This window comes from Aquarana catesbeiana, linkage group LG07, assembly GCF_042186555.1.
Source record: "Aquarana catesbeiana isolate 2022-GZ linkage group LG07, ASM4218655v1, whole genome shotgun sequence".
Lineage (NCBI taxonomy): Eukaryota > Metazoa > Chordata > Amphibia > Anura > Ranidae > Aquarana > Aquarana catesbeiana.
Window position 1 is genome coordinate 93,917,276 of NC_133330.1, and position 19,879 is coordinate 93,937,154.

General features: G+C 42.3%; 1 protein-coding gene across 1 annotated transcript in view; it reads left to right on the plus strand.

Moving 5' to 3' along the window:
* The window catches only part of IFT27 (intraflagellar transport 27), a 134,320-nt gene that overhangs the window by 97,129 nt on the left and 17,312 nt on the right, over positions 1–19,879 (plus strand). The window contains exon 4 of the mRNA XM_073592499.1: positions 16,781–16,840. Coding sequence (XP_073448600.1) covers positions 16,781–16,840 — 60 coding nt within the window. The remainder of the gene's footprint in view (positions 1–16,780; positions 16,841–19,879) is intronic.

A 19,879-nucleotide genomic window follows, 5' to 3' on the forward strand; every position in this document is an offset into this window, starting at 1 on the left:
ATGGTAACGGCTTCATCAACTTTGTAGCCAGGACTTTGGTCAAAACCTTAAAATCATAATTGAGAATGGAAATCAGTCTGTAGGAAGTACATAATTTGGGATCTTTTCCTGGCTTAGGTAAAAGAATGATATGGGCTTGGTACATGGAGAGGGAAAGAGCCCAAAATTCATAGCTGTTGCTGAACACTCTGCAGAACCTCTGTGCCAGATCTTGAGCATTATGTTTGTAGGAATATGTATTTGGATCCTGAGGAAAAAATCCAAGGCACTGGAAAAAACAGCTAATGGGGGGGGGGGGGGGCAGATGTATCCAGGGAAATCCCCCAGACCGCCCCCTAAGGATAACCGGGTCATAGAGAACATGTCACGTCCCCACGCGGGGGGGGGTAGGTGTCCAGAGACTTTTGCCTTGTGGTCGACAAGTAAAGTAAAAGTTTAATTTTTGTTCCGAACACAGAGGACAAGACGCCTCGACTCCAGTTCAACTCTTACCGCAAGGTGATCAGCCAGTCATCGGCGTCCGAAGGAGTGTCAAAGAAGCGGACCGATCCGTTATGCTGGGCATGAAGGCAGCTGGGGTAGAGCAGGCTATATTTAATATTCCTATCTCAGAGCCATCTGCGGACATCATTAAAGGTTTCCCCTTCCTCTGCAGTTCAGCTGAGAAATCTGGGAAAAGTAGAATGGAGGCATTGCCATGTTGAAGCGTGGGGTGTTTGCAGGTTTCAGAAAGAATCTTATCTAATTGGGAGAAACTTCCATTAGGGCTAGGAGAGTCTTGAAAAACTCCTCTGCAAATTTTGGTGGGTGGTCACCTTCCTGCCCTGCAGGGAAAACCAGGACTCTCTGGGGTTATTACTTTTATTAGCCTATTCTCAGCATCATCCAACTTAGAGATGAGGGTCTGTACTGTGCGTGTAAATCAACTATGGTGGTTTGAGTAGTAGTAAGGCTTTCTGTGACCATTATTCCAGATTTGATTTCGGTCAGCCTCCCCCTTATTTTTCAAGATCGTTCCTTATAAGATTACATTCTACATTCTTCAGTGAGGCGATCAATTCTCACAAGCAAGGAGGTTTTACTCTGCTCAGTTGCTGCTAGGATTGTGGTGGTGCTATCCTGGGGCAGTGGGGTTGGCGGCGCCACCGCCTGGGCTTCTCTGGGTTCCATTTCCAGCTTGGCCAGCAAGGCTTGGATCCTTCCCGTTAAGGATACATCAGGCTACGCGGACGGGGCTGATGGCAGGCGAGTTGGTGTGGCTGACTTGTTGGTGGACTTGCTCTTTGAGGGCATCTGTAATAGGTTTAACAAGCAAGGATTACCATGCAGGAGCAGTTGCTGGTGGATGGATCAGCCTCATCACAATCTCCAACTAGGTCCTCCTTCACACCCTTCTTGAGATCACCACCCCTCCTTTTTACCCTCTCTCTGAAAGAGAGCATAGCCAGGAATATTAATAGCCCAGTCATGTTAAGAATGAAACCAAGATTCAGCAATACCAATTAAATCATTGTTCTCTTCGTGCACCAAAACGTCAAACTCCCCTATTTTGCTTGGCAGACTTCTGGCATTGGTGAACAAACACTTATTCATTGTCACATTTTGCACACATATTTTGCATATTTTTCTTTTAGTACACATAGTTCCATTTCCAATGGTTGTTTGTAACATGCAAACCTGCTTATCATCTGCAATTTTCCTCACCCTATCTTTCCCCATTCCACCCACCAATAGGGACTGACCCCTGTCTGCCCCATTATAATCTAGTTCTCCCTCCCCCCCTCAATCCTAGTTTAAATACTCCTCCGGCTATCCCATAAACCTCTCCCCCGGCACAAAAGACCCCCTTCCATTTAGGTGCAAACCATCTTTATCAAATAGGTTGTACCCCAATGAAAAGTCAGCCCAGTTCTCTAGAAACATAAATCCTTCCCTCTTACACCAGGTCTTTATCCATGCATTCAGTTCTCTAATCTCCCCGTCTTTCCTGTGTTGCGCATGGCACAGGCAATATTTCAGAGATGATCACCTTGGAGGTCCTTCCCTTCAACTTGCAGCCTAATTCTTTTAAATTTGTTCTTAAGGAGTCTTCACCTTCCATTTATTCTGTCATTGGTTCCAACATTGGCCAAGGCAGCTGGGTCATCCCTCCCAGTAATTTATCAACCCAGTCCCACACATGCCGAACCCTGGTACCAAGGAGACAGCAAATCATTCGGTTGAGATTATCCTGGTGACAAATAATTCTATCAGTATGAAAAAAAATGTGTAGGATATACCGCGCTACCTTGTAAGTATTGATATATGGTTTGTCTTGTGATGGGTGGCTGCATACAACCTAATTGTGTTCCCACAATGTGAAGCAAATGCTTAGAGTGTATGTTGTTGTGCCTAGTGCCCTTAGTAGTGTCAATAAAAAAATTGTGTTAAATTATAAAGTACAAACAAAATCAGAAACCTTCCCCCTTAGTGTCTTTGGTAAATAATATTGGTGAATACACAAATATAAGTGAAATGTGAAACAAAATGTATACTTTGAAAAAAATCGCAACAAAATAGCATATTCGCAAAATCATAATCTTACAATAAAATCACATAAAAGTGAAAAAGTCCTTAAAAGTGCAACATGTGTATGCAATTCATAAGTGAGTCCATAATATTACCAAACGTAAGTGCAAACAAAGTCTGAAATTTTCCTCCGTAGTGTCCTTAGTGAATAGTATTGGTGGATCATATATAGATATCAGTTGCATAAAATCAAACACTTGTGAATAGATGTACTCTAATAACAGTGCAAATAAATGTGAAAAAATCGCAACAAAATGGCATAATCGCAAAAACACAGTCGCAGCATAAATCGCATAAACTGAAAAAAATCCTTTAAAAGTGCAGCATGTATAAGCAATTCATAGGTGAGTCCATATAATTAGGATAATAATCTGTAATCAAAAAAGTGCTGGTGATCCCCACCACCTCTCAGCTAATGCGCTCACCTCTATCTTTGACCTCTCTTACTAGGTCAAATTTCGCCTTCCCCTATACAGTCCCTGACAAAAATCTTGTCGCTTCTTTATTTTGTAGAAACTCCTGCTATTAACCTGACTTTTAATTAATCAATTGGTGTTAGAAATAGCTCATATGAAAAGCTAAAGCCCTCCCAAATGATGTTTAATGCACTGAAATAAATTAGTTTCACTGAAAAAAGATTTATCATTTAATCAAGACAAACAGGTCAAATTTTGGCAAGACAAAAGTTTTGTCGCCTATACAGAAATTGAACAACTTTACTGAAAATCCAAAAATATGTCAGCAAATTAAGTAGTGGTGCTGTAGATCCAAATTTAATATCTTGTATGACTTCCATGAGTTTGAAGGACAGCATCCATGCGGTTTGGCAAGGATTCATACAATTTATTGATGAAGTCATCAGGAATAGCAAAGAAAACAGTCTTGCATGCCTACCAGAGTTCATCAATATTCTTTGGTTCCTTCTTCCATGCTTCATCTTTCATCCTACACCACATATGCTCAATGATGTTCATGTCTGGTGACTGGGCTGGCCAATCCTGGAGCATCTTGATCTTCTTTGCCTTAAGGAACTTTGATGTGGAGATGGAAGTATGCGATGGAGCACCATCCTGCTGCAAAATTTGGCCTTTTTTATGGTTTGGAATATAAGAGGTAGCTAAGATTTCTTGGTATTTTAGACTATTGATGTTGCCTTCCACCCTGCAGATCCCTCGCACACCCCTGTACTGGATGTAACCCCAGACCATGATTTTGCCTCCACCAAACTTCACTGTTTTCTGGGTAAATCTCGGCTCCATGCGGGTTCCAGTAGGTCTCCTGCAATATTTGCGGCGACTGTGGTGTAATTCAACAGAAGATTCATCTGAAAAATCCACCTCCTGCCACTTTTCCAGAGTCCATCCTTTTAGCAGGCTGTGGCCCTTGGCAAATGCCACACGGTTTTTCAATTGTATTTTGTTTAGTGCTGGCTTATGGGCACTGATTCGACCATGGAGGCTATTTCGAGACAGAATCCGACAAACTGTTCTGGTTGACACAGGGACTTCAGGTGACCAGGTCTCGTGGAGCTCTGCTGCAGTGGAAAATGGGCTGGTCTTGGATTTTCGAGCCAACAAACGGTCCTCTCGAGCAGTTGTCTTGTGGGGTCGGCCTGACCTGGCCTTGTCCAAAATGTCTCCAGTCTCTTCAAATCTTTTTTTTATCCTCTGAACTTGACGCTGAGACACATTGAAGGTGTCTGCCACATCAGCAGTGTATCTGGTCTTCAGCCTCTTGATAATCAACACTTTAGTATCCGGGTGAATCTTCGGCATGTTTGCAGAGTTCTAGTTGCAGTTGAGAAGGTCTAGTGTACTGGTGTTCTTTTTATAGACACCTGAGACCTAATTGACCCATTATTAGTCACAGGTGAACAAGGCGACAACACTTATGTCTTGGCAAAAATTGACTCAATGGGCTTTACCAAGCTGTGAATATTAGAATACTTTTTGTCAGTTTCGTTTTGCACTGAAACATTATTACAAAAGCTGTTGGGATTAAAATGACCCATTTCTTGTAACAAAATCTTGATTAGAAATATATTTTAGCGGCACTTCAGGTCAATTTGTACACAAGCGACAAGACTTTTGTCAGGGACTCTATGCTGGGGTATGCAGGGTGGGCTCTGATGCCCTCCTCCTCCTCGTTTGTTTCACTGTATATCCAGATACCCTTTCTTTAGTGGGGTGTGTGGCCCTTTGAAACTGCAGTTTTTCCTCCACATAAAGATTCATGCAAAAAAAAGGGGGTCCTCCTGGTGTAGTCATTTCAAAATGGGTATTTATAAATAGTAACTTACATTTAAAACAAACTGCTTCAGTGGGTAGCTGGATACAAAGGTTCCCACCTCACTTCCTGGGTGCAGCAGTGTAACCTGACTTCCCTACACGTGTCATCACGGTCACGTGACTTCATCAGGGGTACCTGGATATACAGTGGAACAAACGAGGAGGAGGATGTCAGAGGAGCCCAACCTGCATACCCCAGCATATAGGGGAAGGCAAAATTTGACCTAGTAAGAGAGGTGAAACATAGAGGTGAGCACATTAGTTGAGAGGTGGTGTTTTTTTTTGCGATTATGCCATTTTGTTTGGATTTTTTTTTTTTTTCCACAATACACATTGTGTTTCACATTTATTTGCACTGTTATTAGAGTACATCTAGGAAGCAGTGTTTGATTTTATGCAATTGACATCTATATATGATCCACCAATACTATTCACTAAGGACACTAAGGAGGAAGATTTCAGACTTTGCACTTACGTTTGGTAATATTTTAGGCTTGGAACAAAAGATTAATGCATTAATCGCATCCCAGAGTGGGACTAAGCGTAACAGGTCCCCATCCATTACCCGGGACCCTCAAACTGAGGAACAGGGGCGAGAAATGACGAATTTCTCTAAGGGGACCAGGAAGAGGCTAATGACTCCTCTTCTGAAGAGTCTAATACGGATGGATCAGGTTCACAGGAAAGGGTTGTTGGTACAATCTCTCACTGAATTGGTCCGCTCCACATTTTTGCTGCCAGTAGCGGAGTCAGTCGATGAGCCCACTTCTTGTTTGGGTTCGCTAAAGCCTCCCCAAGCTATTCATGCATTTCCTATCCATTCATTACTAAAAAAGCTTATGTATTCTGAGTGGGAGCACCCAGATAAACCAGTTTTTTGCTCCAAAAAAGTTTTCAATACTTTATCCTATCCAGGAAGAGTTTAATAAGAAATGAGGGATTCCAGCAATTGACGCTGCTATATCCTCTGTGAACAAAAACTTAACTTTTCCGGTAGACAATGCTCAAATGCTGAAGGATCCAACAGATAAGAAGTTGGAATTCCTATTTAAAAACAATATATCTCTGGCAGGTTCTGTGGTTCAGCCTGTGCTGGCAGCGATCGGGTATGTCAGTCCTTAAAAGACCGGTTTAAAGAGGTGCTTGAGATTATTCCTGATCAGCAGGCCCAAGATTTGGCCGGGATATCAGAGGCGTTATGTTTTACAGTAGACGCTATGAGAGATTCTGTTCTCCAGGCCTCACGGCTTATGCTCGGGCTGGTGCATGTGCGTAGAATTCTATGGTTGAAAAGTTGGTCATCCGAAGCGCCATGCATAAAGCTCTTGGCTAGTTTTCCATTTCACGGTGAACGGTTGTTTGGAGACGATCTGGGTAAATACATCCAAAGGATTTCTAATGGAAAAAGTTCCCTTTTACCAGTTAAGAAGTTTAAGCGTTTTTCTTTTAAACCAGCTTCTTCTCCAGTGCCAGGAACATCCTCCACCGTCAAGTTCAAGAGGTAAACCTCAGGGTCAACCCCAGGGTCAAAAGAGGCCCTGGGGGAGGAAACCCACAAAACAAAATACTAAAACCTCCTTATGAAGGGGCGCCCCCACCCGCTCAAGTGGGGGGAAGACTTCTGCAGTTCTCAAGGGTCTGGCAGGAACGGTGTTGAGACAAATGGGTGGCTTCCTCAATATCTCTAGGTTACAAACTAGAGTTCCAAGAGTTCCTGTCTCCTCGTTTTCTCAGATCAACCATTCCCAGAGATCCAGAAAAAAATAAGTCTCTCTTTCTGGCTTTGGATCATCTCTTGTTTCAAAAAGTGATATCGGTGGTCCCCATGGAAGAGCGAGGGTTAGGGTTTTATTCAAACCTTTTCACGGTACCAAAACCAAACGGGCATGTCAGACCCATTTTAGATCTCAAAGATCTAAACCGGTTTTTGAATATCCGCTCTTTTCGCATGGAGTCAATCCAATCAGTGGTCTCCATTCTAAAAGGTGGAGAACTGCTAGAAATCATTCGACATCAAGGATGCTTATCTCCATGTACCTATTTTTCCCACTCACCAGAAATATCTATGCTTCGAGTTAGAAAATCTTGATTTTCAGTTTGTAGCTCTGCCTTTCAGTCTAGCTATTGCACCTCGAGTGTTTACAAAGGTTCTGGCTTCCCCTTTAGCCAGATTAAGGGCTCAGGGTATAACGATTCTAGCTTATTTAGATGATCTACTCTTGATAGATCAGTCGGTAGCCCGTTTAAACCAAAGTTTGGTCACCACAGTCAGCTACCTGGAATACCTAGGTTGGATTATCAACCTAGAGAAATCCTCCTTAAAACCTTCAAGGAGATTGCAGTACTTGGGTCTGATCATAGATACAGCTCAGAAGAGGGTGCTCTTGCCCTAGGCAGAGATCAGTTCCATAAGGGAACTGATTCAGGTGGTCAAAGCAAAGAAGAATCCTTCTATTTTTTTTTTTTTTATTATCAATCTTTGCCTGAGATTGTTGGGAAAGATGGTGGCTTCATTCGAGGCCGTTCCTTATACGCAGTTTCATTCGAGACTGCTGCAAAACAGTATCCTGTCAACTTATAACAAGAGGGTCCAAGCTCTGGACTTCCCAATGTGTTTATCCCCCAAAGTGCGTCAAAGCCTCAGTTGGTGGTTGATATCCAAGAATCTTCAAAAAGGGAAATCCTTCCTACCAGTTACCTGGAAGGTGGTAACAGATGCCAGCCTTCTGGACTGGGGAGCAGTCCTGGAAGAAGTGTCTGTCCAAGGGAAATGGTCCAAAACAGAAATGACCTTGCCCATCAATATTCTAGAGATTCGGGCAGCATGCCTGGCCCTCAAGGCTCAGATTACGGAATTGCCCTGTCAGGATCCAATTCGACAATGCCACAACAGTGGGCTATATCACCAAGGGGGCACGAGAAGTCATGCAGCCCAGAGAGACGTGAATCATATCCTATTTTAGGCAGAAGACAACATTCCTTGCCTATCGGCAGTCTTCATTGCAGGAATAGAGAAATGGCAGGCGGACTACTTGAGTCGCCAACAGTTGTTCCCGGGAGAATGGTCTCTTCACCCTGACATCTTTCTGTCAATATGTCAAAGATGGGGAATTCCGGACGTGGATCTGTTTGCGTCCAGGTTCAACAAAAAGATCAACAACTTTGTGTCCAGGACAAAGTATCTGCTAGCATGCGGAACAGATGCCTTGGTTTTTCCGTGGGATCAGTTTTCTCTGATCTATGCATTCCCTCCTGTTCTGCTGCTTCCGCACCTTCTTCGCAGGATCAAGCAGGAAGGGAAAAAGGTGATTCTTGTGGCCCAGGAGATCTTGGTATGCAGAGATCGTAAAGATGGCGGTAGGGGACCCATGGACCCTACCACCACAGCCAGACCTTCTCTCGCAAGGTCCAGTATTCCATCCTACCTTACAAACGCTAAATTTAATGGTTTGGATGCTAGGAAGCCGGCCTTCAGAGTCATATATTATAGAGTCTGGAAGGCATATGTCCCCTGGTGTGAATCCAGGGGTTGGCACCCCAGGAAATATGTCATAGGTAGGATCCTTGAATTTTTACAGATGGGATTAGAAATTGAGCTGGCCTTGAGCACTATCAAAGGCCAGTTGTCAGCCTTGTCAGTGTTTTTTCAACAACCACTTGCTTCACACTCTCTGGTTCGTAGCTTTATTCAGGGGGTAACGCGGTTTAATCCTCCGGTTAGGTCACCCCTGAACCCTTGGGACTTGAATTTAGTCCTGTCGGCATTACAGAAACAGCCTTTTGAGCCGATACAAGATATTCCCTTGGTCCTTTTGACAAGGAAATTCGTTTTTCTGGTTGCCATATCTTCTGCAAAAAAAGTATCGGAGTTGGCTGCTCTTTCTTATAAAGAGCCATATTTGATTATTCATAAGGATAAGGTTGTATTGCATCCTCAACCTAATTTCCTACCGAAGGTAGTGTCAGGTTTTCATTTAAACCAGGATATTGTTCTGCCTTTACTTTTTCCAGAACCTCATTCTGCGGAAGAAAGGTCACAACATTCTCTTGATGTGGTGAGAGCAGTCAGGTGGATCAGGTTGGATCAGGTGTCCCCAGTGTCCCAGGTGTCCCCAGTGGAAGACTGGGTGTCCCCAGTGGAAGATTTTCACCCATTGTTTTTTGTTGACAACTGTAAACTTATCTCTCACTTTCTGTCCCTGTTAAAAAGTATCATTGGAGCAGGATGCCGGCTGAATCTCCACAAAGGAGGCACAGAAATGAAAATCTGACAGATTCTAACCCTTCCCCACCATCAAAAATATAAAAAGAAGTTTTGGCTAGAGTTGGGCATTAAAATTAGGTTTTTAGTTAGGGGGGAAAATATCAAGCGTTAAGAGTTTCAAATAAGAAAAAGGTAGATAGGTTCAAGGTTAAAAAGATACTTATGCAATTCATTTTCAATGTTTTCACTGCAAAAAGTCCTGGACTTAAAACTACTAACATTGAAATGTAATGTCCTGACATTTGCAGCATATTTCCTTTTAAAATGATAGGTGAAATACCCACCATCCTGAAAAATCTCTGCCAAGATGCTATAGAAATTTGATCTGCTTATTTCTACTTGTATAAAAGATTTGGGAATGACTAATAACATGAGTCAGCCTGAAATTGGGTCATTAGCGTATAGCACATGCCAGAACTCCAAGGTTTCTTAGGAGTAGGGTAAAAAAAAAAAAAAAAGTGTATATCTACAGCATAGGAGTACTTCCTACTAGCCACATTTATTTTAGGGACATGTATAATTTAAATATTACAGTGGTACAAAAAAAATCACAAGAACACTATATGAAAAAGGAGTTAACCTTGAAAGAAATCTCAATTTCAAATACAGCTGCAAAAGTTGATTGATTGCCAATTAGCATTTTGTAAATTGAGAGATGAAAAATCTGTGGTTGCAGGGCTCATGGTCAAAGGGATGAATGTTTGGGTTTTAGCTGCTTGTGCAAAAAAAAGAACCGTCAGGTACTCTGAAAACAACTTTGACTGGCTTACAAAAGTGTCCTTCAATAAAAGAAGAAACAGCACTTTGTCATACATAGTATGAAAGTGAACAAACAAGATGCAGAATGTGGGTGTATGTAGCTGTGTGGAAATACTATAGTCCTATTGTATTATTAATGGTCATAAATTGACTTAACAGGTTGCTAAGTACACCAAAAATCAACGTAGAATGTAATTGACACCTCTGTGATCAATTACTGTATCTGCAAAAATGTTGTAAGCTATCGGCATCCAAAGATGAAATTCACGACAGAGCTGCTATTCACTTGTATCCAAGAGCAACACATGAAGGAACATTAGCAGAAAGCCACAAACCATTGAACTTGAGCAATGCGAAGATGTTTAATGGTCTTTTCCCTTTTATTATGGAATGTTTTATGTTTGAAAACAGCAAATGGATGCCTTTTAAACTGCAATGTCAGTTAAGAACTATCAAACGGTCAGTCAACCCAAAACGTGTACTTTGGTAGATGTTGGAGAGTTAAAGCGGTATTTATCCCCAAAACAAAACTTAAATATATTTATATATTGCCACTTACCAATCATCAAATGTGGTGGCTGCATTTCTTTTCTTTTTTTAGTTCTCATGCACATAGGGCATTTAAAAAAATGAGCTGCAAGGCCAGTACTGCTGCCAGGAAAAAGTGGCACTAAAAACTTGCTTTTAGCCACGTTTTGCACAAGCGTTAATGAGCGTTTAGCCGCGTTGGCGCTTAGAAGCATTTTTTTTTTTTTAAAGACTCCCTCTTCTATTTTCCACTCCCAAATTTTCCACAATGCATATAAATAAATATATGTTGTAATCGTCATTACTCTGCTCCATTTTGGTTGGGGAGCGAGTATCTGAGAGCATCTGCGAGTATTTGATTGCTGTAATGGATCCTGACGTACGGAAAATCGATGAGGCCATCCTGATTGCATTACGGAGGAGAAGGAGACAGCTTGAGGAGGAGCGAATCAGCCATCGTCATCGTTTCTGGAAGCATTATATTCCAGAGTCGCTTTTTGGGGTAATTTTCCAATTTGCATGCCCAACTACGCATGCATCCAGAAAATTTTTTTCAACTTCACGCGGATGTCCGTTTCTGCATTTGATGACCTGCTGGAGAGGCTCAGATCAAGGCTGGCAAGAATGGACACTCAGATGCAAACAAGTGTGTCACCGGAGGAGTGGCTGCTTGTGACAATCAGGTATGTTACATTTGTGTTGTGTTATCCTGAAAGCCAAGGTAATGCCCTCGTCATTTGCAAGTCGGCTTTTCGACATTGCCTACATGAAGGACGCCTTCACGTTTCACCCAGCAGGCCTCTGCCTTGTACAGAAGAACCCAATCTACCCTTGGTCATGGTAGCGGATGAGGCCTTAAGACTGGCAGAAAATCTAATGAGGCCATACAGTGGCTACGGCCATAGCCAGAAACAAAAATTATTCAATTATGGGCTCAGCCATGCCCCCCCCCCCCCCTGTTGTTGACTGTGCCTTCAGCATCTGCACCGCAAAGTGGAGAGTACTCCTGTCATGCATGCATCTGGACGTTGAAAATGCCAATAAAGTGGTACTGGCCTGTTGTGTAAATTCATAACTTTCTGCAGGACAAGGAGAGAGGCATTGTTGAACCGGAGCCACAAAATCCAAGTCAACGTGTTCAGTTTATGGACTTGTGGTCAACTGCACGTGTTATGACCATCCGCAATTAGTTTGCAGATTTTTTTGTATCACCGGAGAGAGAAGTATCAAGGCAGGATCAATGCATGCAATATATTTTGTTGTTTCTGCATTAACTCTGCTTATTGCCTTTTAACAAATTTTTTTTCTTTGAATACATTTTTCTAAGGTACCTTTTTATCTTTTTATTTCTCTTGTTGCTCTTGGCACTAGGTAAAAAAAAATAGAATCGGCTTTTTCCAGTGTCTTCTTTTTTTTTTTTTTCCTCCTGTGCGAGGCAAGCGTATACAGTATCCTTTGGAGTCTGCATACATTAACCCCACACAGAGGAAAACGTGTCCTTTTACTTCTCTGTGAGATAATGTACAATACACATTGAGATATACTTGTTAACCCCCACACTGAAGTAAAAATTGACTAGTGCTGTAGTGCATAATAGCAACTAAAAAATAAAATTAGATACAACACGACAACATTATCTGTTTAATACAAAAAAACATGAAATTGAATGGGACTTTGTGTGTGCCTTCTAGGTTATATTAACCACTTCAATACAGGGCATTTTCACCCCCTTCCTGCCCAGACCAACTTTCAGCGCTGTTACACTTTGAATGATAATTGCGCGGTCATGCAATATTGTACCCATATGAAATTTTGATAATTTTTTCCCCCAAAAATAGAGCTTTCTTTTGGTGGTATTTGATCACCTCTGCGGTTTTTATTTTTTGCACTATAAACAAAAAAAGAGCGACAATTTTGAAAAAAGCACTATATTTTTTACTTTTTGCTATAATAAATATCCCATAAAAAAAAAAAAAAAAAAATGTTTTTCCTCAGTTTAGGCCGATATGTATTTTTCTACATATTTTTGGTAAAAAAAATCGCAATAAGCGTATATTGATTGGTTTGCGCAAAAGTTATAGTGTCTACAAAATAGGGGATAAATTTATGGCATTTTCCTTTTTTTTTTTTACTAGTAATGGCGGCGATCTGCGATTTTTATCGTGACTGTGATATTGCGGACACTTTTGACAGTATTTTGGGACCATTCACATTTATACAGTGATCAGTGCTATAAAAATGCACTGATTACTGTGTAAATGTGACTGGCAGGGAAGGGGTCAACACTAGGGGGTGATCGAGGGGTAATTATGTTTCCTAGGGAGTGATTCTAACTGTAGGGGGCGGGGACTCACAAGGGGAGGCGAGCGATCAGGGTTCTTCTGTACTGGGAACACACCATCGGTTTCCTCTCCTCTGACAGGATGTGGATCTGTGTGTTCACACACACAGATCCACAGTCCTGCTGTGTTCACGGGCAATCGCAGGTGCCCGGCGGCCGCACATGCATCGGGTGCCTAGTGACACAGCGGGCGCGCGCAATATAGAGACTCAGGAAGAAAAGACGTCATATGGCAAAGGGTTCCTGCCGCCGTCATATGACTATACACGGTAGGGAAGTGGTTAAACACCAACTCATCGAATGTAAAATTACATACAGTTTTATTTTATATCGAAAGACATTTAAACCATATAAGTTAAAAACATATTCACACATGTGACGGTCATGGTAGTATATCTTTAGGCCTTAGGATTTTATATACCGGTGCTGGAGAGGCTGTGGACAGAAAGGCACATTCCTCCATCTGTGGTGGACATGCCCCATGATTAAACCATTCTGGTAGTCAATTGCCCCATGGATTGAGAAATTGACCCCCAGACCCATGGAATTTACACCTCTACACTATTTGTTCCATGGGATGCCTGTGTCTATTAAAGCCTATTGGAAAAGCATCACCCCGCACTTATTAAATGCAGCTAAATCGGCAATACCTAAATTCTGGAGACAGACCCACTGCCCTACTCTAATGGACTGGAGGAAGGAAGTTAACTCAATAATGGAAGCTGAGAGATGGGTCTATGTAGTGAAGGACCAACAAGGGAAATTTGAAAAGATATGGGCAGAGTGGGTACATTATACCACAGAGTTAGGGTAGGAGGGAAGTACCATGAAGTAGGTGAGATTAGAAAGTGGTCCAGGGACTTTGTATAGCCTAAGAGGTTGACACAGAAGTGGAATTTTGAATAATTTGAATACTGATCCTATCTATTTTTTTTTTCTCTTTTTTCTCACAAGGTTAATGAGAAGGTGGTTATTAATAGCCCCTCACTCTCTAGTTTTTTGGGGGAGATAGTGTGGCTGAGAAGGGCTTTTTCAAGGGTGTATATTTTTTTTTCTTTCTTTCACAAGGTTAATGAGAAGGTGGTTACTAGTAGCCCCTTACTCTCTAGTTTTTTGGGGGAGATAGTGTGTCCAAAGGGCTTTTTTCAAGGGTTTGTATTTTTCTTTTTTTGGGTGATATGGCCAATAATGGCCTCTTACACAAACTTGTCAATCTCCTTTTTTTTTTTTTCTCACAAGGGTAAAGGAGAAGGTGGTTATTATTAACCCCTTACTCCTTTTTGTTTTTTGGAGGGATTAGTGTGGACGATAGGGCACTTCACTTTCACTGGGGTTTTTTTTTTTTTTTTTTTTTTAAAAGATTCCATATATTGGCCAATGCGTTTTACAGGCTGCCCCGCTTCATCAGGGCCTTGAATCCTCTAAAGTCTAGAAGGTACTGTAATTGATTACAAACATTCATTAGGACATTTATACATTTTATTATTATAGTGTTATCTTGTGAGTAAAGGACATATTTGAATATTATTTTAATTTCATAATGTAGTATTTTACATTAATTTATGATTTTATCGTATACAGATGGTATATCCAACGTGGGTATCCTAAACAGAGGAATTGAAAATTATTTTATACTAAACTAAATGTTTGTGATATTATAGTTACCTGTATAATCAATGTGTGAGACACTGATATCACCTAGTCAGCCAAGTCCATGGGGAACACAACTCAATCCTCCAAAGTCCATCAATATTTGCAGATATTGTCAGATGTATAAATCTGTATATTGGAATACCGTGTTCAACAGAGGAACATGATGTTTAGATTCAGTTGAATAGTGTAATGGAAGCAAATGGGGAGACAAGAAGGTGGGAAGGGAGGGGTAAGGGGATGGGGGGAGGAGAAATAGGAGGAGGGGAGGGGAAAAAAGGGCGAGATCGGAGGATGAAAAGGGAAGAGGGGGCCAAAGAGAGGATGGAAGGGGGAGGGAAGCTTGACCCGGCTAAACACTGTATTCAGCGTTAACGTGCATTTAGGAGCGTCAATCGTTTTTACAGCTCTCACGCTGGTCTTCGGAACACGCTGGCCCTGGGGTTTTTTTTTTACAGCTTCTAAACGCCTATGCCACTAAAAGCCAGAATGTGGATGGACACATAGCATAACATGGAGGAGCATTTGGAAGCTGCAAGAAAAAAAAAAACGCCTGACGCTCCTAAAAGCATCAGGAAAGACGCCCTGTGTGCATGAGGACTTAAGCTTTTTTCCTTTATTTTCACCTGGTGACATGGCCAGTAACACACTTCCTGTCATAGAGTGTCTCCACCCTGGAGGAGCAATGGAGACACCATTTGGTAACAGCATTGTCATTCGGTGAGATAGTAGCTTTAGATGCATTAGCAGATTTAGATGGACTTGACTAACAAATTAAAGCAGAACATCACCCTAAAAGTGCAAGTTTCACTTGATGCCCTCCTCCCCCCTCCTCTTCTAATTATGGCACTTTTTCAGGAAGGTGGGAGAGCGGGGGTACCTGAGGTACCTGCTCCCACTTCCAGTCTGATTGCTGCTGCTATCCACCGGAAGTTCTCACCTCCCCCTGTAATCACCTGGGACATGTCACAGGCCCAGAAGACTGTGGGACTATAAACAAAGTGCAGCGTGGCTTGCACATGCGCAGTGGGCAGTTGCTGTGAAGCTGCAAGGATTCACAGCCAACTACCCACAGTAAACATGCAAGCACTGGTGTCAGAAACAGGTGTGACCAGAAATGTGTGGTCTGCCACAGAGAATACCATACACAAGTAAAGTGTAAAATAATATAAAATAAATAAAGGTAAATGCACCTCCAATTTACCAAAACTGTGTAAATCAAACCAGATAACCAAACACCCAATGAACAACTGCCCAAACCAAGTATATACATTACATGAAAACAGGATCAGCGAAGCGTAGTTTTAACAAAGCCAGGGTCATACACGGAGATCAAGCAAAGGAAGCTAGGAACAAGACAGGACAAAGAGAAGGTAACAGAAGATGGAGCAAACGGGTAGGAAGGGATCAGGCTGCAGGTTCAGGGTCCAGGATCAGGATGTGGGAACGCCGGTCAGGGGCACATGGAGACAAACACCAAGGCAGGAAGGAAGAGCATAGGCAGGGCTTATACATCCTGCAACAAGCATCAGGTGATAACTGATTACATGAGATGATCTGAGCTTCTGGCTGCTGAGGGACACCCACTGGTGGACACCGGAACTGCAGCCTATAGATCTGGGAGCCACAGTGCTACCAGCAGGTGAACCCTTTCCTGACAGCTGGGGACCTGAAGATGTTTCGGTGAGCACAGGGCTGGACCCCTGGACAGATTAGTGCCCGTTTTAATAAAAGTCAGCTGTTACAGTATTTGTATCAGACTTACTGTGGACCATCTTGGTTAAACCAGTCCTATACATGGCATTACTGTATGATGTCGCAGTCCACTGCAGCATCATTTGCTACATACAGTAAGCAGTGTCTTCTTCCGAAGGGGTAGGAGCAACCTTTTCTGCTCCATCATTCAAGAACCGCCTTGTAATCTGTCAATGAATATTAGGCAGGCCCAGATTGGGTGAGGTGGAGGGGAGGATCAGATGGTGTCACAATCTCCACATCAGCCAATCAGAACCTGTCTAATATTCATTGACAAAAATACAAAGCAGCGGTTTCTGAGTGGTGGAGGAACGAGCGCGAGCAATGCACTTGTGTTCCTGTCTGCAGAGGGAAGTTCCTCCTACCCCTCTGGTCGAAGACCCTACTTACTGTATGTAGTGAATGCCTAAACTACTGTAGAAGTGTCTGTCAGGTCCAAAATCTGTTAGAGTATGGGCAGATATGTCATGGATGTTTACAAGGCTTAGTTAATGCTCCGCAAGGCTGTAAAATGGCAAATAAGGTTATTTTATATGACCAAGTATACTATTCTTTTGTTAAAGAATTTGAGTATTCTAGGACTTTCTTATAATTTAATTCCATACTAAATCTATGCCTTATTTCTAGGAACTCTTTCTGTGTGACTCTCCTGGGAAGGCAATGTTTTATGAGATGACAGAAATGTTGGTAAGTCTTTTTTTTTTTTTTTTTCTTTTCAACTTTAATAAAAATGAAAGATAGATGACAAAAATTGGACAGTGCGATATCACAATATGTTTAGGGTCTTAGAAGTAAAAAGGAAAAAACATAAATGTAAACGTGAATTTATGAAGCCGGTGTAACCTAACTCCACCCTCTGCCCCTTTATGCATTTTGTTTTTATCCTTTTACTTTGCCTTGTTACCTCTTCTTTCCCTGGAGGGAGTGCATTAGGTCAATCATGTGCCCTTTATATCTACTTAGTATTGTGCATGTAGGATGTAGAGCAACTTGTGCATATCTCCCACTTCAAGAAAAACCTGAACTGTGTTGCATGTAGCGTGCTGCTGAAAAAAGGGTGTGGTTAAATTTTGATGAATGTTAGGTGTGGCCTAATGGTCTGATTAGAAACCACAAATCAACACCACCTGGGAATTATCCCAAAATAAATTCACCCAATGCATAGGCTGTTCCCCCTCTCTGTATACACTGCACCCCTCCCTCTAAACATCACAGCCTGGATCTTCGGGACATCGGGATAGTTGGTAGGTATGTGATTGATGCACTCCATTTCACCATCGTTTGCTGCATCCTTTCCTTTATTTGGCCATTGAACCTCCTTGATCAGTGCTGGTCTCTCTATCCATAAGGATTGTGATTGTAATGCAAACCACCTGGTTAGGGAGGCCTACAAGATTGAGCCAGAGCCTTCGAGCCAAAAAAAGTTTTTTGTGGGATCACAGGTGATGTGAACAAAAGAGGAAACTATGTCGCAGATGTCAATTACCTGGTTTGAGCCTCTTCTCTAAAGTTTCATAAGATTGAGAAATTTGATTGCTTCATGAAAAGAATAGTCATGTAATAAGCAGGACCATTGATAACATAACAATGGTCTAAATAAGAAGAAGTTGAATGAAAGAGAGGTGCTGACTATGCTTGCTGCAATAAATAAGCTTACAAGTGGCTTTCCAACTTTCTATTCCTTTTTTTTTTTTTTTTTTTTTTTTTTTTTAGTCTTATTTTTACATACAAGAACTGCTATTAGGTCCACTGTTCAAAGTTTTTTTTTTTGGCATGTGCTGTCAACACATATTGGGGAAGATTTACTAAAACTGGAGCACTCAAAATCTGGGTTTTGTAACTCTCAGATTGGTTTCCAGCATTTTGCGGCCTCAAAGAACTTTGGGAGGGAAGAAGCCTCCAACCCAACATCCAGGTCTTACTGGGGACCAGCAGGCTAAGTGTGCAGGTGCACACAGCCTTTATAATTATAGGCTTGGGCATAGCTCAGGACTCCCATTAGAGACAGGTGTGCTCCCCTCAAGAGACAGGTCAAGATGTTCCTTGCCTAAAAAATTGGGAGAGTCGAGATGGCTGAGCGAGTCTAGAGGACTGAGAGAACATAGAGGTCTGAGAGGACTGGGAGTGTCCTAGGGTGCAATCAGACAACACCACAGCTGTGGCCTACATGAACCACCAGAAGTCAGGCAGCCAAGAACAAAGCAAGCCTGGTTCTCTCCTAGGTGTCGAGCCATATTCAAACACTCTCTGCTATCTACATACTGGGAGTGGAAAATTGGCATGCTGACTTCCTGAGTCACCAAAGTCTGGTCTCAGATGAGTGGACCTTCCACCCCAAGATCTTCCTGATGGGGGAACACCAAATGGTCGTGGCCATCATGGTCTTCAGATTCAACAAGTTTTTGGCCAGGCCCAGGGATCCTTTGGCTTTCGCAGTGGATGCCCTGGTGATTTCTTGTTCTCAGTTCAGACTCGTATACGCATTCCCTTCAGTGAATATTCTCCCTCAACTAATCTAAGTGTAATCTTTAGGCCTACTCACCCCACTCAGCGCTATGTGACTAATAAAGTTAATCACAAAAATACAACAATCATGTGAATGATGTCATATAACTCAATGATGCATAAAAATCACATAAATGCATAAACTTATAGTAAAAAGGATAGTCCAAAAGCATAATCTTGTGCAACATCCAATACTATAGCAGAGCTCCTGTCAATCGTTAAAACATGACCGGCATTCATATGTATTTAATCTTATGAACAGCAGTTGGATGGCACCTGGTGATAAAAGTTCTGATAGGTGGTAGTCCTAGTTGATGTTAATAAGTGTGCACCATACACTAAGATCCACACCGCGTGAGTCACTCCCCTAGGGGTTAAAACTCACCATCAAGAAGTATATCACAAGCCTTGGAAAATCAAAGGGATTTCATCCGAATACCAAGGGTAGTTAGGGTTGCAAATCACTCCATGGTTAGTTAATCATGTAAAGAAAAGCTCCACATCGCTTGATCCCATTTTAAACATTTTACAGTACCTTTGATTTTATGTGGGATATCTCATTGACAGATCTCAAGGGTAAGGTAGCCTTTCTGGTGGCCATTATTTCTGTCAAGGTGTGCCTCCAAGTTGGTGGCTCTTTCTTGCAAGGAGGCCTTTCTTGTCTTATATAAAGCAAGGTTGTCCTGAGACCCAGACCCTCCTTGCGGCCCAAAGTTGTCCCTTCCTTTCACCTCAATGAGGATATTTGTCCTCCCTTTCCTATGTTCTGCTCTGAACACAAGGAAAAGGGGCTCCACTGAGTATGTATCAAACACAATTTATTGATAAAAAGCAATATCCACTCACATGTAGAGCTGAAATGTTGAGTCAGGTACATCTCCAGCAGGAGAAAGAGAGGAGGACTACAGGTAGCAGCGAATCCGTATGTACTGACATCAAATCTCTTCTACTGGTGATGGGCTGCAGTAAGCTGACATAGTAGTCCAAAAAGCACACCAAAAAGAGGAGATCACAGGGGAGCAGTCAGAAATGTGGGTTCTGGGAAAGGGGAGATCTGGGTGTCAGAGCTGGTCTTCAGCTGTGTAGCAGTGTGGAGCAGCGCCTCGCCCGGCATCCATGATAGTAAGATGACACGGCCCTGTGATCAGAGCTAGACCGAGGCTTGAATGGCAAACACAGTGGCGCCGGCAGTGACGTCACTACTGTGCGACGCGTTTCCGA